The following is a 23545-nucleotide window of genomic DNA, read 5'->3' as shown; positions in this document are numbered from 1 at the left end:
GTGGAACTGCTCTTGCCTCTGTTCAGGGTTTGGTTTTACATCACACCTAAGAGCCAGGTTTTCTTGCAGACCATTGCACTTTGGAGAAGGCTTGAAATGCAGCAGGACTTCCCAAAACTAACTTCTAAAGCTTTAGCAACACAAGAACCACCTTCAGGCACACAATTGCCCCAAGCAGTCATTCCAGACATTAACTTGCACACATAGAGAGTCCCTCCACCTATGCAAACTATTACATGACACAGGAGTGACAGGGGTGGATTGAAATCTGGGTTCTTGTTACAAAAGGCAATTTGAATTGGATTCAAGCATTAGACAAACCACAGGAGTCTAAACTCTGGTAGGACCCTCTCCCAGTTCTGAGTTTTATTGGGCTTTCCTATACTTCTATTTTTCTCCGTGCTGGCAAGTAAACCAAGTATGGCCTGGCCCAGGGGAAAGTAGGCCACTCTTGGCTCACCATCTTGTTGAAATTTGGAAGCCAGAAACCTTCTGAACATAGGTCCTGGACAAGAAAACCTGCCAGAGTAGCACACACCATCTAAGTGTTGTTTTCAGGATTTGCCATACAAATGAATGCATCTCCTTGCTCTGCTACCTCCAGCCAAACTGCACTTCTAGACCTACAACACAACTACACTCAGAGAACAGAAGGCAAGAAACCTGGGAATGTTTCTCTGGATGTTTCATTCCTCTACAAAATACACCATTTCGGAAAAGACCCCAAAGACAAAACAAGGCATGCAAAAAGTGCAGGGCCACCTACTGAAAATACATCATCACAGACACACTGCACGCTCAGACTTCCTGTTCAGTTCCAGGTTAAAAGTTTCCTGATGCAATTGCACGCCATCCTGATCAAATACATCAATACATCAAATACATCTGCCATGTGCTCTCCCTCATCCTCATTGTGTGGGGCAAGGGCTCAAGCTGCCATTGGGAAATACATGGGCTCTGTTGCCATAGGTCATATGGACATCTGCTGCCTGTTTTATCTTGGTCACTCGCTGGTGATTGTTCTTCCACATGACGTGGATATACTTGGCTGATCACAGGCAGTTCAGATCAAAAGTAACACAGTAACCTACAAGCCCTTTGGTGAGGTGTCTTGTTGAAAGCGAGCACATGCATATTATTTAAGGCAGGGGTGTCAAACTCATTTTCACCGGGGTTGCATCAGCCCCGTGGTTGCTTTCAAAGGGCCGAATATAATTTTAGGACTGTATAAATGTATAAAATTACATTCAGCCCTCTAAAGGCAACCACGAGGCTGATGTGGCCCCCAGTGAAAATGAGTTTGACACCTCTGCCTTAAGGGATGTATAGAACATCATATATATACACTTTTTGAAATTGCTTACTATTTTGAAAGTATTTCCACACAGGCTTACAAGTTATCTACTGGGAATCGACATGCAGCCAGAGCTTGCTTTTAAGAAGGCAGATAACAAATGAAGTCCCTGAACAATTCCCTGAGAACCATGAGAAGGGTCCATTTCCTTGTCATGTTGAGGAAGCATTTTACTTGGATTTGATTTAGGAAAGAAGAATCCTACTGGGACATCACAAGACATAGCAAGAGAGTATTACAAATCAGCATCCGTCATATATATTAATGCCTAGGGACACATCTAGAATATTGTCTTTGACACGGTCCAAAACCCAAATAGTTAACTTTTAACAGTTTCCCTACAAAATTGGATCCTGACATTTGCAACAGCTGCTATATCAGAAGTAGAAACAAACCCTATGCCTTTTGCCATAAGTTGAATTTGGCATGTCTGAGTTCTAAAATTACTGTAGTCCGAATGAAAATAACTCCCATACAAATGATAATTGCTTGCTTCTAAAAAGCTAACTGCTTCTGGGCAAAGATTGTTTTGCCCTGACAAGCAAAGATTCTGTCTACATTGAAACCACCTGCCATAACATAGTTCAGTTGCCTAGCTATTTCAAAATAAGATGGAATGTATCTCAGCCTAAAATGCCTCCTGTTTGTCTAGTCTGTCTACCCAAGAGAGAAAAAAAAGTTTCTCTGATTCCTACCTCCAGTAAAAAGAGAAAAGGCACGAACTAAACAGAGTTGCCTCAAACGGTAGTGTCATCAGAACCCATTTTCTGTTCTAAGTTCTTGTATTGCTCTGTCTCAGCTCAGAGATGGCAAGTTCAAGTCACTGAAGCACAAAAGATGAAACTGTCTTCAGCATCCAGAGGTATTGGGAGGGCCAGGCAGCCAGAGTGCTCTGCTGGGCACTGATGATATCAAGGGAGCAGCGTAAGGAGGAAACTCATTCTCATCCTCTACTCCCGGCTGGGAAATACAGGAAGTAGAGCGAAAGGCAACAGGGAAGACAGGGGGTTATTGGGAAGACAGAGTGAGTATTTATTCTTGTGGCCCCTCTGGCAGCCCTGAAACCACAAGCAGAGGGTAGTGTTAAGAGTAAGGAAAGCAGGAAGGCAGAACAATGCATAACTGTGACTGATCTTCTGTGTCATGGTACGCCTGAAGAATTGTAACATCTCAAGGGCCAGGATGCTCAGAATAGGGAGGAGAGTCCTAATCAGCACTTTGTAGGTCCCTAAATCTACACATCATTCCATGGTGGGTCAGACTTCATGAAAGCTTAGGGCAACGAAGATGATTAAGGGAGCGGAGCATCTCCCTTATGAGGAAAGGCTGAGGGAGCTGGGTCTCTTTAGCCTGGAGAAGAGGAGACTGAGGGGTGACCTCATCAATGTTTATAAATATATAAAGGGTGGGTGTCACGAGGATGGAGCCAGGCTCTTCTTGGTGACAACCAACAGTAAGACAAGGGGCAATGGGTTCAACCTGGAACACAAGAGGTTCCACTTAAATTTGAGAAGAAACTTCTTCTCAGTGAGGGTGACGGAGCACTGGAGGTTGTGGAGTCTCCTTCTCTGGAGACATTCAAAACCTGCCTGGACACCTTCCTGTGTAGCCTCATCTGGGTGTTCCTGCTCCGGCAGGGGGATTGAACTAGATGATCTTTTGAGGTCCCTTCCAATCCCTAACATTCTGTGATTCTGTGAAAGCTAGGGCAGCTTTCGCTAAACCTTGCTGGCCTCGATTGACCTCAATAGCTATGTTAACATGTCTTTCAAAATAAAGATCTATTTTTTCTAGCTTTTAAATGCAAGCACTGGATAAAGAGACAGAAAAAACAAGATCTGAAACAGAGTCTAAAATTAGCACCCAATAACTAAACAAGGAAGCTAAATAAGAGCTCAGCACATTTAGGAGCTTAATGGTTGGGTTTCAAAGCCTAACTGTAACATCTTGTTTTCAGACTTGTAACACAAGTGTAACTGCTAATTGCAAGTGTAACAAACCTTTAATCAATAATATAACATGCAAGTGTTCTCATCTAGATTACCACAGGGACTCAAAAACAAAGGCAGAAGCTGCCAGCTGTGAATATCTAATCTATACATTGCAACATAAACAAGCGTCTGATCCAGGCAGCCCGACACAGAAATACAAGGACTTTAAAGTGAGAATTTACACCCACCACACAGCTGAAATTTTGTTTGGTAGAGACAATGCTGCGGGCTGTTGCACACCATGGCCGTGTACAGTCCCGCATCCTCTTTCCTGACAACGTGGAACCCCAGCGTCCCATTAGGAAAGACACAGATGCGCTGGCCATGCCCAGTGTTGCCGTGTGTCCAACACTGTGAAGATGTGTTTCCCTTGCGCCAGCTGATTTAAAAAGGCTGCTCCAGCTGGGGATAATCAAGGTCAAAATAACATAGTCACACACTCTCCCATCTATTGTCGTCGCATCACTGTGAGCTGAAAACACAACATACAGAGAAAAAAGTCATTACCAAACAGTTCAACATCATTACAGCCATCAGGCAATGACACGGGTTTGAGAACATCACCTGGGAGCTGGGATTTAAGAGTGAAAATTGAGATTCACTTCCAAATCCATCTACTGAAATGTATGATCTCAAACTAATCACTAAACCCTGGCTTGTCCAAATGCCATAGACTATGTGCACATGGTTTTGTACTAGTCTTCCTCCTTAGCAGTTTCAGAAAGCTTAAGTGAGAAACTTCTTTAAACTCCTGTAAGAGATTTTTGATGAAATAAAGCCACAAATGGCATAACCTGATACATGATGAAAAGTATTCCTGACAGCTAATGAATCGGTCATTTTTATTCTTTGTAAATATGAATACGTGACTCAACTCCTACTCAATTAATAATATCTAATAAGCCAACTCTGTCAAATTATATTGTTTATTAGTATTACCTTGCTAGAGTTTATTAGAGCACTCCTTTAAACATTAAATCTTTAAGAGGAAGCTGTAAGCTTAATTAATTAATATTCTATTTTTAATCGCTTGGCTTTTTCATATTCCAAATATACTGACACAATTCCATTAGCTGAGGTCTTTTATTTCCCAGTGGGATTAATTTCAAGCAGAAGCTACTTACAACAGCAAGTGCAGCAAGGTAAAACACTTTGGGAATATAGTTTTGTTTCAACCCAACACTCAAATGTTCTCCTGGTCCTGCAGCCAATAAACCCAGCAGCATAAACCTCTAATAACACATCCAAACCAAAACAGATTTTCCATCCTAGTTTCTCGTAAAAGTCTGCTGCTACTAGGGAATTATTAAGAATTAAATACATTTTCTTGCCTTCAAAAATAACAAGTGCACACAATGCTGCTTGGAAGGTGAAAATTAGTAACATGTCAGAAGTGACCTTTTCTTTGCTATTATGTATACACTCCTTCATGGGCTTGCTCACCAGGACACCTTTAAATCCCACTAACTTAAATCCCTAGTGAATGATATGGCTTGAAGTAAGAAGGTGAGGAGAAATATTTGAAGTAGTCCTGTATCCTAATCATTTCCTTACTGAACCTGAACAGATCGAATAGCTATTTGGTTAAAAAAAAAAAAAAAATCCTGTAGTTTCAACCACTGTCAGACCAGTGTCAGCTATGAACTTGTGGTTAAGTTGCCCTTTTTTCCATGCTGCAAGTGCAACAGTAGAAGTTAGCACTATCAGACAATTTTTCCCAGCAAAAAGAAATCCAGGGAGAAGGTGTAGCTGCAGGTCAGCAAAGACTTATTGCTGGAGATGGACTTGCACATCTGTACAACTGCTCCTCTTGCCCTCTGCAAAAATACTCTGACACTGCAAAAGCTCTTCTCTGTATTTGGTAAGGTGCATGGCTTTTTCATCAAAAGTGTGAGGATTTCTACAACGAAGAACTACATTACAGTTACCTGCAGCATCAGAGCTTTCCCCAAGGAGACAATATTTAAGTAAAATAGTGCAACACTGTACAGCAACCCAAAGCAGTGTCATGCATCCTGGTCAGCTTCCAGTTTTGTTCGAGTTTGTACGTCACTAATCAAATGCAGGCACAGGAGAGAGCGCAAAGCACCTCTTGATATGCCAAAGGAGAGTATGTGAAGAAGCCAAACTCCTGCAGGTCTCTAGAGGTGCCTGTGGTTCCAACACATCTCTGCCAGCTGAGTGGTCACCTCAGAAAGTAAATTTATTTCTGGACTTCACAGAATCTGATTTCCAATCCTGACTGACAGCCTAGAAATTAGGGTGAAGTTTCTCTTCACAGCACATGCACCACACCAAGACTGCAACTTGAGCAGCAAATTATTGATTGAACCTGTCTTTGTTGTCTCACAGTTTTCCCCAAATCACTGCCTCTACTTGAACGAGGAAAACAGCACGTAGGGCAGAGCTGACACCCAAGATGAGCAGAATGGACAGAACTTCTGGGGAGGAGAGCAGGTTGCCTCTCTTTCTGCTTGTCAAGCAACACCTTGGACCAAGCTCAGCAAGGTCAGGGTCATAGAAGAGCATGCATGCAAGAGCCTTAAAATGAAATGAGTGTCAGCTGACTCGCACTGGCTACCCAAAATAACTGCTTGCTGTGGTTTGCACTCATAGAAATGGAAGAGACATCTCAAAGGTGGCCATCTGAGAGATCTCAGCCTGATTAAAAACATGTGCTGCCATACAATCAACAATTCAAGCACTTCTCGTCTGCAAACTTTAACAGAGAGCCTCCATAATCTTCATTGCTACCTTCACTGAATGTGTTTGATCACAAAATACAGCTTTGTGGGTCATCTTTACTGACCTGTTTCAGCAAAGATGGAGCACTCTGAAAACCAGAGCACTCTGAAAACAACCAACCTATGATTACACATTCAAAAGAAAAGCGAGGAAAAACTGAAAACTAGCTTCTTTCAATACAAAAGCATTCAGATTAATAGCAAGAAACATGCACAAAAAGCCAGTAAATGCAAGCCTAACCATGGGCAGTCCTGCAGCAACTCAGAGATGTAAATGAATAGGGCGATTTAATGAGGCCAGCTAAATAGCCAGATGTTTGTCAGTGCCACCAGCAGCAAACATCATTCAGCTTCAAAAGATCTCTGAAGGAGAGCAGCTACACCAATAATTAGCACCTTTTGCTGTAACAGAGATGGACAGTGTGCTGCCTCAGATGCGCCCTCCTCAGTATCAATCCTTGCATGGTAGTTATGTCTAGACTAATTAAATGAGCTCCACAAGCAGCACAGGTCGCCAAAGGCAGCCATTCGACCTACTGCACATTTACTAGTGATGGCACAGGTCCCCTTCCTTCCTGCCACACTAAACTGGTGATGTTCCTCGTGATGTGGAAAAATGGCAGCACGTTTATTAGGCAGTCAGTTAGTGGCTGAGTCTTTACACAGCCCAAAACAGCAGCAGGACTTGCTGTATAGTGGTAGTCAGCATTTTAGCTATAGCTTTATACTGGGTTCAAAGTGGAAAACTGTTGACTTGCACCATTAGTCACACTGGTCATCTTAACAACAGTGTGCCCTTCATAATCCACATGTGATGATGAAGACATGTCTGTGCAGGTGTACATGTGTCTATGCACATATTTATGTGCAGCTCTATTTGAGCTTTTTCTTTTAAGCTTTGTCTTGCTTGTTTGACCCTCAGGCAGTCATTGTAATCAGAGAAGGCTCACAAGTAAACCAGCTGAGGGATTCCAGCCTTCCTTTGATGGGCTTGTCGTGCAAGACCTTCATGGAGTACTAGCCTCCAGTATTCTCATAATTACCTGAACTGTTTAAAAAAAAATCTTCTTTGTTAATCGTTTGTTCTCAGCACCCACAGACCACTGAAGCCCAAATAATTTGCGTATACCATTATCTTTGGGCAGATAAGGCATATGCATGTAATTTCAGGCACACAGTTTCACTTGGAACTTGTCAGCTGATTGGTTCCAATTGAAATGAAGCTGTAATGGGACCCAAGGCTGCTATCTTTTGCTTTGCATGACACAATTGCCTTGATGATGCTGACAAAATACATATTTAAACAAATAATCATGTTAATATAGCTCAATTCCTGGATCAGCCATCACCTGAAATGAATTCAACACCAGCATGCCTGAGGGAAGATACGAGGAAAGACTGCCCTCTTCAGTACACTATCATCTTATCCACCGTATATCTGAGAGCAAAATCTAGCTTTCTTAGCACATCCTGGAACATTTAGCTAATTGAAAAAAAATAACAGAGTATAGTTAAAGCTGTACAAACAATGAGTCGCAAAATCCCTCTGGCAAAAAAATAAGCTTTCAAATATAAATAACAAGCACCTCATTCGTGGTTCTCCATCCAATTCTCCCACAATTGTAAAAGGCATTATATTTCACCTGTTGTGGTTGGCTTCCCTATGCTGTTAACTGCCTGATGTCCCCCCGCACACAGGGCATCAGCACTATCTTACTGCTTCCCAGAAAACTGAACGCACACCTGTCACCTCCTCTTGCCTGACTTCCACTGGTCAGTTTGCTCTTTTTGCACACATTTTCTAAATATCTAATCAATGCCCTGACACAGACTCTACATCCCAAATGAAACTGAACTCCTAGTTCACTCTGTTTGACAAAAACATAAAAGAATGAGAGTAGGGACTTACAAGTCACTAAGTACAATATTGAAATATATCTGGGTATTAAAAATACACTAGTAGACAACAGCAAGCTTCAGCTATGCCAGATGCAAAACACTATTGCATGGCATGATCTATGACATTTGCCTTTTTCTTGAGTGCTTCATCCATGATGCTTAAGTCTTTTTTCCTCCCGCAGACAGAAGGGTCAGTTAAGTAAGGGAGACTGCATTATGCTTTGACCAGTCTGAAACGCTGCAGCGTGAGGAACAAACTACAGTGCTTTGCTGTAACCCTTCCACTTCAGATGCACTGTCCCATATATACGAGTTCTTCCTCTAGACCAGTAACATTACATTTTCAGCTTAATTAAAACTGAAAAATCAGTAAGCAGTATTGTTTGCAGATACAGAAAACTCAAGGGAGAGTAAGATGTTTACTAAAATATCACATTCAGACATTTACAAGCAAAACACTATTTTTAAAAAGTCTGTAAAACTTAGACTCATAGAATCATTTCAGTTGGATAGACCCTGTTCCAGTGCTTCACAACCCTTTTCATGAAGAAATTATTCCTACTATCCAGTCTGAACCTTCCCTGGCTCAACTTGAGGCCTTTACTTGTGACGTAAATGATAACGTAAGTTATGCTCCTGAGATGAGTGGATCAGAGAGTAACTGAGCTGCATCAACGTGAATGCAAAGTTGCAGGTAAGACCTTTGGCCAGTCAGGCCACAGAGAAGTATGGCTTGGAAGGGTCTCACAGAGGAAGCATCACTCCACGCTTGCCCTTCTTACAGACTTGCCTTTAGAGGGGTCTTTAGTGTGACTCGATGTGATAGTCCTTCATCGACCATGGAAACAAATGCAGCAGTTACTATCGAGATACAATATGAATACCTTAAGCCTGAATCCTCCCAGAGTACTGTCATGTGTTGTAGTCTGAATAATTCATATCCCTGAAACACAAGTTGCCCTGGACTACTGAAAAATAGAACATGACATGGTGATGCTGCTAAGCTGTTTGGCAGTTGCTTATTCACTTGTTCTTTTCCATAGCCACATGCCTAGATTGGGGCAGCTGCATTTTAGCATTGATACAGCAACTGCTTGCTTTCCAGTTTTTTAATCAATCTAGTGGTAGTTTGCTTCCTGACATTTTTTCCATGAAGTATAATGGAAACAAGAAGATGCTCAGAACCCAGCTGGACATGGTCCTGGGCAGTCTGCTCTGGCTGACCCTGCTTGAGCAGGAGGTTGGACTAGATGATCTCCAGGGGTGCATTCCAAGCTCAACCACTCTGTGATTCTGTAATTCCCATATCAAAAACTGTTGGGGGGGGAAGCTTTAATGCTTCAAATCCAAACCAATGGATGTCATTATCTTCTTGGAAAGCATTGCACTTAACTTTTCGCAGTGTTAACAAGCAATCTTACCTAGGCTCTGGAAAACCGCACATGTTTGCTGAAATGCTTGGAATAGTGTTTCCTGTCAAATGGTGTTGAAAAAGAGTAAGACAGCAAACAGCTCTCGTTGTTTATTTCTCTTTTAGCAGCTGTGGAGAGTGTTGATGCTCTACTTATGAGTGATTAATATATTACTCCACACCAAAAGCTCTTTCAGTGCAGGTGAAAATGGTTGATCAATACATAAGTTTAAGAAACCATATCCAGTGGGCAGCCAAAATGCTTCAAATGCCTTTAGTAAACTTTCTTCTATTCAGGTGGCAGTTTTGCTGAGTGTAAATGAATTGCAATAAGGCTGTTGAGTAAGTATGGCATTCAGTTTGGCACTACAATAGCAAGAGAATGGTACACCTAAAGGTTGGTTAGAGCTTACTGCAAAATGGAAAATCAGTTATTCCCATGTGCAGTACTTCTCCTTATCTGTCGTTCTCACCAGGGCTTTTTCACTGCTATTCTCTAATGACCTCTTCATTCAACGTGGGGGTTTGGTTATTTCAAGTACTCAAGCATTGTGGGCTTTTTGAAGACAAAATACTTTTAGCACTAAAAGCATAGGACCGTTTAAGACGATACATCAGCTTTGTCAAAACAAAAAAAGGAAAGAGGACTTCCACATCATTAGCCATCTGAAGTTCGAAATCATCAAACAGTGAAATTGCTCTGAAGTAATAAAAAATGGAGCCAAGGCTTGACATGGTGGTATTTCTGAACTAATACAGCTCTTTTGAAATGCAATAACTTTCCTGAGGGCATCTCTCTAGATTCAGGCAGTAGTATTTTAACAGTAACCTGGTAAATGCTTGCTTACCATTTTTATCCACCTGGAGACACTTTGCTTCTTTCCCTTTTCCTTGAAATATGGTTGCATTACACAATTTGCACACTTTATTGCTTTACGCATTTTTAAGACAGCCAAAACCTTTTTGGAAGATTTCTCCCAACTTAGCAACTTTTAATTATTGAATTGTTTGCAAAATGTTGCATGTACGTTAACGCATAATTGCCCACACCTTGGTCACAGAATCACAGAAATGTTGATTGTAATAGACGTCTGGAGTCCAACCACCTGTTCCAAGCAGAACTATCACTAGCACCAGATCATCTTTGTCTAGCCACATTTCAAAAATCTCCAAGGATGGAGATCCAGCAACCAGGATTAATTTCCTGTTTCATTCTTTTGCATACATTTGTACTTTGATTGTGAAAATATTGATCTTCAACCCCGCTCACTTCTATGCAAATGTGCTGTATGCTACAAGCATGGCAAGGATACAGCAACAGGCTTGTCAGTTGTCCTGTTTTGTAAATTGATGTGGCTAGGTTTTCTCTTTCTGTTTAATTATTCCCATCTTATTTTGTTGATGACCATTTCTCCATCTGTCCACAGCCAGTGAAATTACAGACTGGAAGTCTAATAAACCAATATCAGTCATCACTTCTCCAACAGAAAAAGTCTTTAATGCAAATTGATGCTTCTGCCTTAACAAATAAAGCCGCTACATGACAAAACTGAACCACATTCATTTCTCTCATTGCAATTCCCATACAGTTTAGGGCATACAGTCACTAAGGTTTCTGACTAATTCATATTGCTAACAGTAGCTTGAAGTGGAAAGGGAATCAGGAGGCTTTGAGAGTATTTTTCACTTTGTTAGTAGGAAACATTTCCCGATTCCCGGAAAACCACTCCTTTCTGTGCCCTCATCTGAGTCCTCATCTCATGGCCAGCCTGTTTTGTACTGCTGCTAAGCACATACTCCATATTTGGGTGTTTTAGTTCCTAGAAAGGCTGAATAATTTTCTGTATTTTCACCACGGAGAAAGAGGTGGCTTAAAAAAGCACCACCCAAAAAGGCAATGTATTTATCGGTTAGGATACAGGGGCCGAAGTGAAAAGCTGCTTTTTATGGCCAGACAGCACATCTGCTGTCTCCTGCCTGTAGCCACAGGGTGGCTTCATCTGTGTTCAAACCCAGTCCTGGTCTCCTGGTAAGGTGGCAGGGAAAACCAAATGTCACCACGGCCAGAAAACAGCAAACATCCACGTCACCACGGCAAGAAAAGCTGTGATCTCACAGATGGCTGGTCCCTGTCAGACTTGAGGTGCAGCCTTGCCAAATCAGACTTCTGACCATGCAAAGCCAAAGGCACGAACACCCCACGCCACACAAGAAAGCGGACAGCTGCGATAGCGCTGGAGGCCTGTGCCACAGTGGGTGCATCAAAGTGGAACAGCCTGGTTTATACTGGTGGGCAGTAACGTTGTGGGGACTGCTCTAAGTGCTGCGAATTGCAGCTAGTGCACTCCAGCACAGCAGCTCTCCAGCTCCAGCAGTTGTGTTCCAGTGCCCTCCAAGCATGGGCTTAAGTTCAGAACTGCAGAGGCCTAGGTTAATCCTTTCCTATGTCACCTACTGAGTGGGGAGAGCTTCCTCTCATAAATGAGGGATTAACTCATTTATTCACCTGAGCTCCCAGGTTTCCTACCAGATTTTGTAGTCATCGACCTTCTTCCCTATGAGTTACATGGAGTAATTTCATGGAGAGCAGGCACCATGTTGTAAAACCATGTGTACATTTCTTTCGCCCGGGGAAACTTCAAATGAGACAATAATTCCAGAAAAAAAGTGACTTCCCATCTCCTCTCCTACCTTGCATGGCATGGTGTCCTCACAAGGAGCTGCTGTGTGTTGTTGTGTGTCCCATTTTCTACCACAGACAAGTTATTACGCACCCCACTTCAGCTGCTTCCCTTCCGCCCTGAAGTTAAGCTTGGTAGTTTGATGTCAAAGCACCTGACTGCGCTAAGGGAAAGCACTTCAGCGAAGCACTTTAGCTAAGGGAAAGCACTTTTAGGAGGTGGTATAACAGCATGGAGGAGGACGTTGTAGCATGTAGGGTGTTGGTCTCTTCTCTCAAGTAACAAGTGATAGGATGAGAGTAAATGGCCTCAAGTTTTGCCAGGGGAGATTCAGATCGGATATTGGGAAACATTTCTTCACTGAAAGGGTTGTCAGGCATTGGAACAGGCTGCCCAGGGAAGTGGTGGAGCCACCATCCCTGGAGGGGTTTAAAAGATGTATTAGATGAGGTTCTTAGGGACGTGGTTTATTGCCAGAGTTAGGTTATGGTTGGGCTCAATGATTTTGAGGGTCTCTTCCAAACAAAATGATTCTATGATTTTATGAAAGATCTACCTCTGCATATGGGCCATGAAACAACAGGGCTGTTTCCAAACCCTGGGGTGGGCAAGCACCTGCCTCTGGGCACCAGCCCGCTGAGAGGTGCTGGATTTACGGCTCCGCAGCAGCTAAAAACGCGAATAATCCATCCCTCCTCCCGCTAGCCCCCGCCGAGCAGCCCTCCCCGGTGCGCTTCCCCGGGCAGCCGGGCGCAGCGTTCCGAGCCGCAGGAAGCGCAGGGAGCGGATCCGGGCGGCGCTGCGGGATGCCCCAGGCACGGGGGTCGCTGCGGGGATCTCCCCGCAGCTCCGGCCCCGATCGCGGCGCCTCCCGCTCCGCCCAGGAAGCGCCCTTTGCCCGCGGAGCAGGAAGCAGCTGCCGGCGCGCAGTGGGGCGGGCGGCGTGCGGGAGCGGGCGCCCTGCAGGTAGGCGCGGGGCGGCGCGGAGCGGCGCGGCGGGGCCGGGCCTCCCGCACCCGCCCGGCTGGGGGACGGGGCGGCAGCCAGGGGCAGGGCCCGCGGGCGCCCGCGCGGGTCTGTGCTCCGATGGCACCCACGGCCGGGCTTTAAACCCCTGTCAGAGCCTTTGTCTGTCGGCCCTGCGGAGGAAGGAGCTACCCGGAGGAGAAGGAAAAATGCAGCTCGGAGGAGGGGAGCTTGCCTCTCTGACGGACCCTACCCCGCTGTAGTTGCCATCCTTGTCTGCTTGAATCCCTCACCTGTAACGCAGTTCTCCCATTTCCATCCCTTTTCACCTGCCACAGAGCAAACGCGTGTCTTTCCCCATTCTCCACCCAGTGACTGTTCGCTGTTGCAGACGGGCAGCTTTGCACCCCGGCCTCTGCTCCCTGGGAAATCCCTGTTCCCAAAAACCACACCGTACTTCCCCCTCCCGCACAGCCCCCTGCCTTGGGGCGCTCTGGCGCTGCACTCCACAGTGGCCCTCCCGTTCCAGTGGCCCTCCCGTTCCACGTCCTGTGTCTGGCACCCAGTGCCCCCCAGCATCCCGGGCTGGGCAGGAGGGCAGTCACTGGCAAGTGCTGTAGTTTATAAACAAATCTGATGGTGCAGGGGAAGGTGGCTCTCTTCACACCCCAGAGAAATGTGTGCAGATGCATAATTAACTGTTTTCTGCAGTGAAAATGTCTTCACCTTTTGATTTAACTGCAAACGTTATCTGTTCCAGATAATCACAGAATCATGGAATACCAGGTTGGAAGGGACCTCAAGGATCATCTGGTCCAGCCTTTCTTGGCAAAAGCACAGTCTAGACAAGATGGCCCAGCACCTTGTCTAGCTGAATCTTAAAAGTGTCCAGTGTTGGGGAATCCACCACTTCCCTGGGGAGATTAATTCCAATGGCTGACTGTTCTGCTAATGAAAATTTGCCCTCTTGTGTTCGGGGGTAGGAAGATTTGAACATCTTCTGAATTGCAGGTTTGTGCTGTTGTGCCTGGCATGATCATGTGGACCATGCTTAGCTTCTGACAGCACTGCAGTCAGGAGCAGACTGCAGGATCCCAAGGAGCCCAAGAAGCTGAAACTCTGACGCTCTGCACTAGGATGGGTCCCATAATCTCCGCAGCTTGGTACAACCACAGGAAAAATACAGAGCTGAGTGGCTGGAAGCGAAAATAAGTAGCTATTTGCAAATAGCTAAGGTAAAGAACATAAATTGTAGGACCCAGGTACAGAATCTATGTATGCTATCACAACACTAAAGCCAAGGCCCCAGGAACAGTATGTTGTGTTTGCAAAGCTCCTGCTGGAGATCCAAATAAGATGCCCTTCATATCTTGCTTTAGTAAAGCTGTGGATGTTGCCTCCAGTAATGCCACACACCCACAGGTGTTCTTCTTGCTTTGGTTTCCGCATTCGAGCAATAATCCAATATGCCCAAGGATATGCTTCTTCCAATAACAGATGAAATCCCTAAAGGAATGTCCCCTCTGTTGATGAAGTTTGTCCTCTCCTTTCACAGAGACGTGATTGTGATTACAGGAAAGGAAGAAACTCTTTCCTTACTCCATACTAGGCTGTTAATAGTATAAAGACTGTCTGCTTTCTGCTGAGCTGCCATAGCAAACCTGTCAGTGGCATCCCAAGCTAGGAAATTTTTGCGGAGTCAGAACGGAACTCTTCCTTCTACCTTGTCTGCTTGCTTAGATGTTTCCCCAGCTGGTAATTGTTGGACATTTGTCAGATGCTGGTGCCACTGCTGAAATGCTGAGGGATTTGATCCTCCAAAGTTCCTGTTGACAGCTTTCAGAGAGAAACCCTGCTGTTTGTGGTCAGCTGCCTGGGGGAAAGGTGTCCGTGTGGACAGGGCTTTGACTCCTCCTGCTCTGGAGTGCAGGTGGGCCATCTGGTACATGTTGCGCATGTAAATAGCTCGGTCAGCTTGTACTGCCAGACTGTTGCAGCAGAAATTCTCAGTAGTGAAATAGTCCTGAGAGCTGTAGGGCTGCAGAAAGCAACCTCCCTCTGTATATCAGCTTGGAACTGCCAGAAATAGTCCATCTGCAGGGGTGGTCCACTTCAGCGTTCAGCAAATATTTAAAGTAGGGACTCAGATTAATTACTTTTAAAGCTTTTTTTTTTTTGCTAGGACTTATTTTTTGCTTACCCAATTATTTTTTCTTCATGGTTCTGCACTTCAAGATTGCAGTCTTTCTTTTCTGCTTGCTCCCTTTCTTTCTGTCCAGCTTTGACATCTAGGATCAAAGGCTTCAAGGCTGACAAGTTTTATAATCACTGCAAACCGAGATCCAAAACTTTTCCCTTCATCTGAGTTGTCTCCTTGATTCTGACACTATCTAATCCCTTATTGTCCATTACCTTCCATTAAATAGCTGTTGCTGATGGATTGAGTGGTCCAGGACCAGGCACCCATCAGTTTACAGTGTTTGCACCAGCGCCCGTCTATCCAGTTAGCCAATTCCGTCTGGAGCCTGAGTAGTTGTAGTTTTGAAGTGATGCAAACTAGTATTAAGTAACTATAAAGATTGAAAAGGGGGGGAAAAGTAATGTCTTAAATGCTTAAAAAGTATTCCCGTAAATGATCTCAGCTTTACGTGTTATGGATGTCAGTCTCTGGTCCTAGATTCATCCACGTGGTATCCTTTCCTTGCCGTCTTTGATTCTTACTTTTTGCAATAAAGTGGGATTTTTCTTACCATTGTATTTTCTCTGTTCTTCTGCATTTTTTCTGCAGCAACCACTAATCCCTGCCGCCTTGATGCTGACTGCTGTTGCCTACTGTTTGGCTGGTTTTGGCCTTAAAATAGTAAATACTAAACGAAAAAATCTCGTCTTTGGTGCTGATGGCATTTCTAAGAACACCTTGCTCAATAGTTGCATTTATGGCGATTGTTGGAGCTCAGTAGGGATGCCAGGCTGGGGACTAACAGAATCCAGCTAGAATGGGCAAGACATCAAATTGCCTGTTTTATTGTTTTTTGCTGCCTCAGTCTGAGGGTCTTGGAGGAGAAAGAAGAGATGAGGTAGCAAGTAGGTTCTAGTGACTAAAGATCCATTTTCCATTTAAAATAATCTTAGGAGAGTAACTAGTTTTTTGGCTGTCATTATTAAAGAAATATAAGTATGGCTGGGTTTTGCTCTCTGCTTACACCTATTTATATTATTGCTGTCAGCCAGTTCTGAGTCAAGCACATCTGGTATATGTCCTAATATATATTGCTTATCAGAAGAGGGGCAACCTTGAATCTCCTTTAAGGCACCAGATACCTCAGTAGTGCACAGGATGTCCATAAATGTTTGTTGTTCAGTTGACTCCATTCTTTTATGCAGCCACTCTGCTTGTTTTCCATATAGAGCAGGGGCAGTAGATTTTAAGACATATGACAAGCTCTTGCTGAGTATTCAACTAAGATTACTTCTGTTTGCTTTTGTAAGAAGGATTCCTGATTGCTGAACCTGGCATACCTGCCCAGATGGACCAAGGAGAAGAAGAAGATCATGAGGCCTTCGAGGAGACACACACAGGTAAGGAATAAGTTTATAAACATAGAGCAAGCAAAATGCTTTTCGAGCTGCCTTAGTGTTATTTAAGCCACTTTATTTCATGCAGCTCATATTGAGACATGCTCTTTCCCCTTCAGGGTAGGCAGACAGCCTGCCTTTGTCAGCCTGCTGTTGAAGTATGTATTTGAAGACAGAATATTAAGAAGACAAAATGTGAAGATTTCTTGGGGTCAAGGACATACCTGTAGCAGTACCCTTGGCTCTGCTGTTCATGGCACGTCTGCTCTGGGTTGGATGACGAGGCCATACAGCCTGTCCTGCAGCTAGGTTTCCATTTGCTCCCGGACTTCCCTTTACTGCTTCTCCTATATGGTACAGACCAGGCTTCCTAGGAAAACAGTTTGCCTGTTCTCTGCTGTGCCACTTCCCAGTGAGAATCACAGCTGGAGTCATATCTTTTTTTCCAGGTAGTGAGCTAGGTCCCCTTCCAGATCACCCTGCAAGTGCAGATCAACTGGACATGTTGGCAGCAGAGTCCAGAGGAGGAGAGGAACGGCTGGGGGACAGCCGTGGAGGTCAGCGCAGTTCCTCAGAGGCTCAGCGAGGTGGCTCTGAAGGGGAAGCGGTGGCTAAGCTGCCTTGCTCCGGTATCAGCCTGGTGAAAAGACAGGAGAGAAGGGTGGCCACAGCCTCACGGCGAGCCCCTCGTGCAGAGCGGCCCACCATCTGCTCCGAGTGCGGCAAGGGCTTCAGTCGGAGCATCCACCTCATCCAGCACCAGCGAATGCACACCGGGGAGCGCCCGTTCCTGTGCGGGGACTGTGGCAAGGGCTTCAGCCAGAGCTCCCATCTCATCCAGCACCGGCGGATCCACACTGGCCAGAAACCCTACACCTGTGCCGAGTGTGGGAAGAGCTTCAGCCAGAGCTCCAACCTCCTCAAGCACCAGCGCATCCACACCGGGCTCAAACCCTACATGTGCAGCGAATGCGGGAAGATCTTCAGCGACAGCTCCACCTGCATCAAACACCAGCGTATGCACACAGGCGAGCGGCCCTACAAGTGCCCGGCCTGTGGGAAAAGCTTCAGCCAACACTCCCACCTCCTTCAGCACCAGCGAGCCCACGACGGCGTCCGGCCTTATACCTGCGGGCAGTGTGGCAAACGTTTCGGGCAGAGCTCTGACCTCATTAACCACGCTCGAACCCACACCGGCGAGAAGCCTTACAAATGCAGCCAGTGCGGCCGGGGCTTCAGTGGCAACTCCAACCTCATCAAGCACATCCGCATCCACACTGGGGAGCAGCCCTACCGCTGCACCCAGTGCGGGGAGAGCTTTCGGTTCCAGCCCCAGCTGGTTCGCCACCAGAAGCACCATACAGAGTAGCTCGCAGAGAGGAGAAGACCACACAGGCCATGGGCAGCTCCCTGGTGCTGGGAAGACACACAGCTGCTCCCAGGACACCTCGTACGGGGTTTGAATTTTGGGGGAGGGAGCCCTCAGGGCCTGTCCCCTTTTCTTCTGGGTAAATCTGCTAGTGAGCACTGCCCAGATGCTCGAGCAGAGAAGGAGGCCACTGCCAAACAAACTAGTGCATGGTCACTGCCATGCGGTGGTTGTTCTGAGCCCCTCTTTTGGGGATGGGGAAAACAAAGGTGCTTACAGTACAGTACGTTCAAGGCCAGAGAGGAGATCATAGAAGTGTTCCAAGGATCAGTGCCTTTTTCTGTTATTTCTAGTGGGGAGTGATTTTTATCCCAGTAAAAACCAGCTAAAATCTGTACCTGTTTTTCATACAAGCTACTTGTGTTTTGCCCTTGCCGTAAGGCCACAGCCTGGGATGATCACTCCCCTTGGAATCCACATCTCCCGCTTGCCAATATTCTCGGGTTTAGGTAGGGTCAGCATCTATTTACTTTAAAACCCCACAGCACTTTGCTGAGTGCCTCTGTGTACATGTTGTGGGCCAAGCTGATGCTCTCTTGGGGCCACATCTATGGAACTGTATTCTTGCTGGGTTGTATGGTTGTTAAATTGGCAGTTCTACAAATTATGCTGCCATTGGACAGCTTAGGCCTCAGCAGCAATTAAGTAAATTAACATCCTAATAGATATTTCTCTCAGATTCTTGTTTAGGTACTTTTGTGGGTGGCACTTTATGAATGTTTTTATAAGACTTTTAAAAGCATTTAGGATGACTTTTTAAATTGTAATCTTCTAATTGTGAGTTAATGAAGATAAAGAGGTTGTTGTTTGAAAAATAAGCTATGTCAAACTTTGATTTTATATTAAATGTTAAACATTTTTTCTTGCATAAAACTTTTTAACTTAAATCCTATGATTTTGAGTTGATGATTAAGAAGAGGTAATTATGACCGATTTCTAGAATTTCTGTAATATTTTTGCAAGTGGTTTTGACATCTTTAATAATGACTTTCTAAGGAATATGGGGGAGTCAGGATTCTGAGAAAGTAGAAGGAACTGACCTCTGAAGAGATCGTCTTCACTTCGAGAAGGAGAATACTACTAGTGGGAGTCTGTCCTTAAAAGGAATTCTTGCTCAGGCGACCGCTTGGTGCGGGGGAGGAGAGAACTGGCAGTAATAACAAAGATGTTAATATCTCTAGCACAGAAGAACTCCCTGTAATGAACATGGCAGTGTATACTGAAATGCCTGTTCCTCCCACGGAGCCAAACACGGGAAGGAATCACAGTGTGCTTTAGGCAAGAAAATGAAGCGATCAGATCTGTTGTGCTGTTGAATTTTTATTTTCAGCACCGCACATAGGCCTAATGCTAAACATGAGCTTTCACAAGGAGATGAGCTCCCAAATGGGGGATTATCCCTAAAGGGCAAAGAGAACGCTCAGCTTGAAGAGCACAGGATCCTGAGGGAACAAGCAAGCTGTGAACAGTAGGAATGTGACTGGAATTACTGGCTGAATAATGCGGATACATCTATACCTCCCTTAGCCACCAGTTGCTATCACAGAGGGCACAGCTTCATGCTCCATTGGCAGTAGATCTGGTTTAAGACATTGGGTCTCCCTCTCCCACCTTCCCTCCTAGAGCCTGAATTAATACAACTGTGCTGAGTAACTGTTCACATGGCTGTGCCCTAAGTCTGATCTGTAAGATGATCCACAGTTTAAATGACAGACTTTGGAGAGTTCATTTTAAACTGCATTAGCCCAGTCTGGACCACAGCCTCAGAAGCAGAATGGTACATACCACTGAGGGGCTTAGTGTCAGAGAACAGACAGGCTAAAATGGAAATAAATAATGTGGCCAGTATTGCTGTTAGTTCCCAAGAAACACTTAAGATGTTTGTTACTTTTTTCTCTTTTTTTCTTTTTTTTTTAAAATGTTTATAGGGAAGACTAGACCTGGAAAGGCCTTACACCTTGCCTTTGTCATTTCTGCATTCCCTTAGCCCCGTTAGGAGGACACATGACACCACTGCCACAGTGTGATGGAAACTACAATTAATTTCTGTGGTGCTCTTGCCACACCTACCATTACCAAACGTGTTTATTCTGAAGAGTAGTTCTCCCCCATAAACTGGCTGAAAACGTGTTTTGCCTCAGAGTTGGAATATCAGTCTATCATGTTTGTTTGTAGAAGGAGCAAAGCGGCACAATGAACAGAATGGTTATGTCTACACAGTAAAAGGTGCCGGGGCATGGAAGCCAAGTGCTATTAGCCCAGGTGAACCCCTTCCCAAAATGCCAGGTTGCCATCTAGCTAGACATGGCCCAGGCTACGTGTTGTTCTTGGCGGGCCTGTGCCCTGATGTCCTAGGCATGTGGCTTCTGCAGGGTGCCCTAAAGGACAGCCTTCTTCAACTGGTGGTCCCTTCAGGAGCAATTAAGAGTCACTGCATGTGGACTACTGCAAAAAATTTTACTCCAGAATATAGCATAGAAGGGCATTAATACCTTATGCAGAGCAGATGATCAGGGACTGAGCACACAGGTTCACTCCCAGGGGCTACATTTTGCGGTTCTGTTGATAAATACGTAAGGGTACTAATCAGCTAAGTAAGATGATCAATATTCATGCAGCATTTCTCAGTTGGCTGTGTTGCCACGTCATGCGTTGAAGCACACCAGCATGTTCCTCTTCATTTTGCTCCTGTGCTTGAATTTATTGCTTATCTGCAGGCAGCTGTTTTCCTTTTCTCCTCCAGGCTCTTACTGCCAGCTGCTTTACAAATGCCAAGGTCCTCCCTCATTAGCTTAAACAGTTTGTCCAATAATTTTGACCATGGATTCTTTCTGTTTTTCTCATTAATTTGAACAAGTTTAATTATTAAATCAGTGTAATTGAGATGCTCAAACAGGAAATCAGTTAAGCCTAGCTGCAAGGGCTTCTTCTTAATTGATTTGCCTGCAAGTAAAGTTGAGCTTTCCACAGAAGTGTGTGGATCTCTGGTCTCCCCAGCAATACTTGGGATGCTCCCTGCACTCTTCCTTTCAAAGATCTTTGCAGTAGTACAAAACCGTGTTAATAATCTTCAAACACATCTTGAAATGTGTTATCTGCACGCTGCACACGCTCAAGTGTTGAACTTCTAGACTTACAATTCATTTGAAATCCCCCAAAACCTCTTTGTTATTGGGAGCTCTGTAACTCCAGGCTCATTGATATGAGGGAAGCAGGGACACTTAAGAATTGTTTCAACCACAATGTGGCATGTCTGCTTAATTAAGAAGTGTCTCTCATCAAGATGACAGGCTGTCCATGGAGACCACTTGATGACAGAGCACTGCTGCAGCAACTTTACTTTTACAGCTATTCACAAGAATCAGCCTGTGTACACATACACAGGCACGTCGCAAGGAGAGCCAGAGGCCACGAATGCATTGCAAAGAGCAAGTTTTATTTTAGTTACCTCTCTACTGGGGGATCTCTGAAGTCGCACCTAAGCTGCCAGGCAGAGGTGACACAAGCGGGGATGCAGGCGCTGGTAAGTTCAGCCCTGCTGGAAGATCGCTGGGCCTGCTGAGCTCTCCTGTATTTCAAGGCTTCAGGCAGGCGCAGCCTCCCGCTCTTTCTCACAACAAAGCAGGAATCTCAGACATAGTGATAAGGTGCCTAGAGTTTCTCACAGGCCTATGTTATCTAACACAGAGGTTCGTTATCTAACATAGAAGTTCTTTATCTAACATAGAGATTCTACTCATCAAGCACACAAGGTCAGTAAAACAATTAGTGTGATGTATGTGCTTTTTCTACAGACAGGTGCAAGTCACTTTGAGCGTATTTACATTTAACTAACCTCCTCACCAATCTTGCGCTATATTCCCATATACAGCCTAACTTGCATCTTACAGAAACTGAGGAATGAAATTTTCCACGTAGGCACCACTACTGACCTGAACAGAAGGCAGCCTCACATCTCTCTTCTCAGAAGTGAAGACGAAAATTACTATATATAAATGTTTATTTCTATTTAAAACAACAAAAAAAACCCAACAAGTAAACCACATTTCACTTGCCCAGTACTACTTAAAACATACCTTGGGCTCCAAGTCTGCTACCCACACAAGTTCTGTCACTCTGCTTGTCAGCTGAAGACCTATTCGTGCATGAGTCCAAGTGTTGTCCTCTTGGTATTAGCAGCTCAGTTCAGCAAAGCTGCAGGTTCTGAGTTGCATCAGTCAGTTCTGGCTGTTGGGTTTGCACAGTGCAATCTCTGCAAATTGGCTGCAGTGGGATGCATGTGGACTGTGGTTTTGCTAATTTGAGTAGTTTTACTTTCTCAGAAAACCCGAGCACTTGCTGGGGCTTCAAGTTCCAAAGAAAAAAGTTCCAGGTGCCAGGCCCACACATCCTTTCTGCATGCATTTGGTAGCTAAGCACATGCGTAAAGATTTGTAGGACCTGCATTTTAGGCAGGTATTCCTCGAACTTTAACTTTGCAGGCCTACCTTTAAAGTCTAAGATTGCCAAAAAACTAGAGAGAAATCTGAGAAGAGCTTATATTGCTAAGGTAGTCTTCATTGTAGTATTCTCATCCTTCTTGCAGAATGTTACTGATCCAAAGATGAGAGAAGGACTAAAATGCTCCTTGTCAGGGATGCGGACAGGGGGCTGCTGTCAGCAGCAGGGCTGCTCCCTCAGGGGACCCCACAGCCAGCAGCAGCAACCAGCCACGCTGGGCTGTGCCCTCCCCAACAGGACACAATCCCACAGTGCCAGCAGCCTCTGGGCAGTTCTGGTTTGGCTGGCTTGCTTTAACCTATACTTACCCTACATCCTCCAGTCAGCGGTCCATTTGCATGGACCACAAGTGTCTTTCCTGTGAATTGTACACAGACTTAGTAATGACAAATAGATGCTGGTGGTCCTTCGGTAGGACACGGCAGTGTATCCGCAAGAGGTAAAGCTTTTAGCTTTTTATGCTAAAATTCTACCTAATCTCCACCTTACTGGATGTTAAAGTCCTTGCAAAAACTTGCAATTCCAAGGTGAGCAGGACCGAGGCCTGTAGATGCACACATTCTGGCTTTGCCAGGAAGCAGGGAACTTTAAGAGACTAAATAAATTAATGATTTAGCAGGCTCTTGAGTGTAAAATGCGTCCATTTGGAACTCAAACTCTCACTACCCTGGAGTACCTATTCAGAGACAAGTGTGCTGACTAAAGTGTTGCTCAAAGAGAAGATGTGATAAGTAGGACATGAAAGTCACCAACACCTGCTCTAGATGGGCTGGTGGAAAGAAACTTGAGAAATAACCAGAAGGGATTTATACCCCACAGTGGGGACTAACTGAAAGCGCTACACCTCCTGTAACAAGTGGTCCTATATCACTTTAGGCAATTTTTTTTTCAGGCTTATTGCTCCAATTCAGAAATAGCCCTGAATCACAAACCTGTATTTACAGCCAAGAGCTCTGCACCAACTGGGTCTGGACACAGAAGAGCCTTACTTGTA

The 23545-nt window shown here is 44.8% G+C and overlaps 1 protein-coding gene across 3 annotated transcripts; it reads left to right on the top strand.

Annotated features, from left to right (window-relative positions):
* The first annotated feature begins 12972 nt into the window (after window positions 1–12972).
* Window positions 12973–18805, top strand: LOC135999282 (zinc finger protein 3-like). Of its 3 annotated transcripts, none has more exons than XM_065652866.1 (4): window positions 12973–13046; window positions 13807–14057; window positions 16539–16625; window positions 17072–18805. In XM_065652866.1, the coding sequence occupies exons 3-4, from the start codon at window positions 16574–16576 to the stop codon at window positions 17989–17991; spliced, it is 972 nt and encodes a 323-aa protein (XP_065508938.1). In that variant the 5' UTR covers window positions 12973–13046; window positions 13807–14057; window positions 16539–16573; the 3' UTR covers window positions 17992–18805. The 3 variants fall into 3 exon arrangements, with proteins under 3 accessions (XP_065508938.1, XP_065508934.1, XP_065508928.1); XM_065652862.1 differs by having other exon boundaries at window positions 16536–16625; XM_065652856.1 differs by having other exon boundaries at window positions 13807–14281; window positions 16536–16625.
* The last annotated feature ends 4740 nt before the right edge of the window (window positions 18806–23545 follow it).

The sequence above is a fragment of the Caloenas nicobarica genome, chromosome 1 (assembly GCF_036013445.1).
Source record: "Caloenas nicobarica isolate bCalNic1 chromosome 1, bCalNic1.hap1, whole genome shotgun sequence".
NCBI classification, from domain to species: Eukaryota; Metazoa; Chordata; class Aves; order Columbiformes; family Columbidae; genus Caloenas; species Caloenas nicobarica.
Note: the sequence above shows the minus strand (reverse complement) of the source record. Positions and strands in the feature narration are given on the sequence as shown.

Bases quoted from the DNA above. Each gene is read 5' to 3' on its own strand.
- LOC135999282 (XM_065652866.1), top strand. From the start codon at position 16,574: ATGGACCAAGGAGAAGAAGAAGATCATGAGGCCTTCGAGGAGACACAC. The intron at 16,626-17,071 runs GTAAGGAATAAG...CTTTTTTTCCAG, and splicing joins CTTCGAGGAGACACACACAG to GTAGTGAGCTAGGTCCCCTT.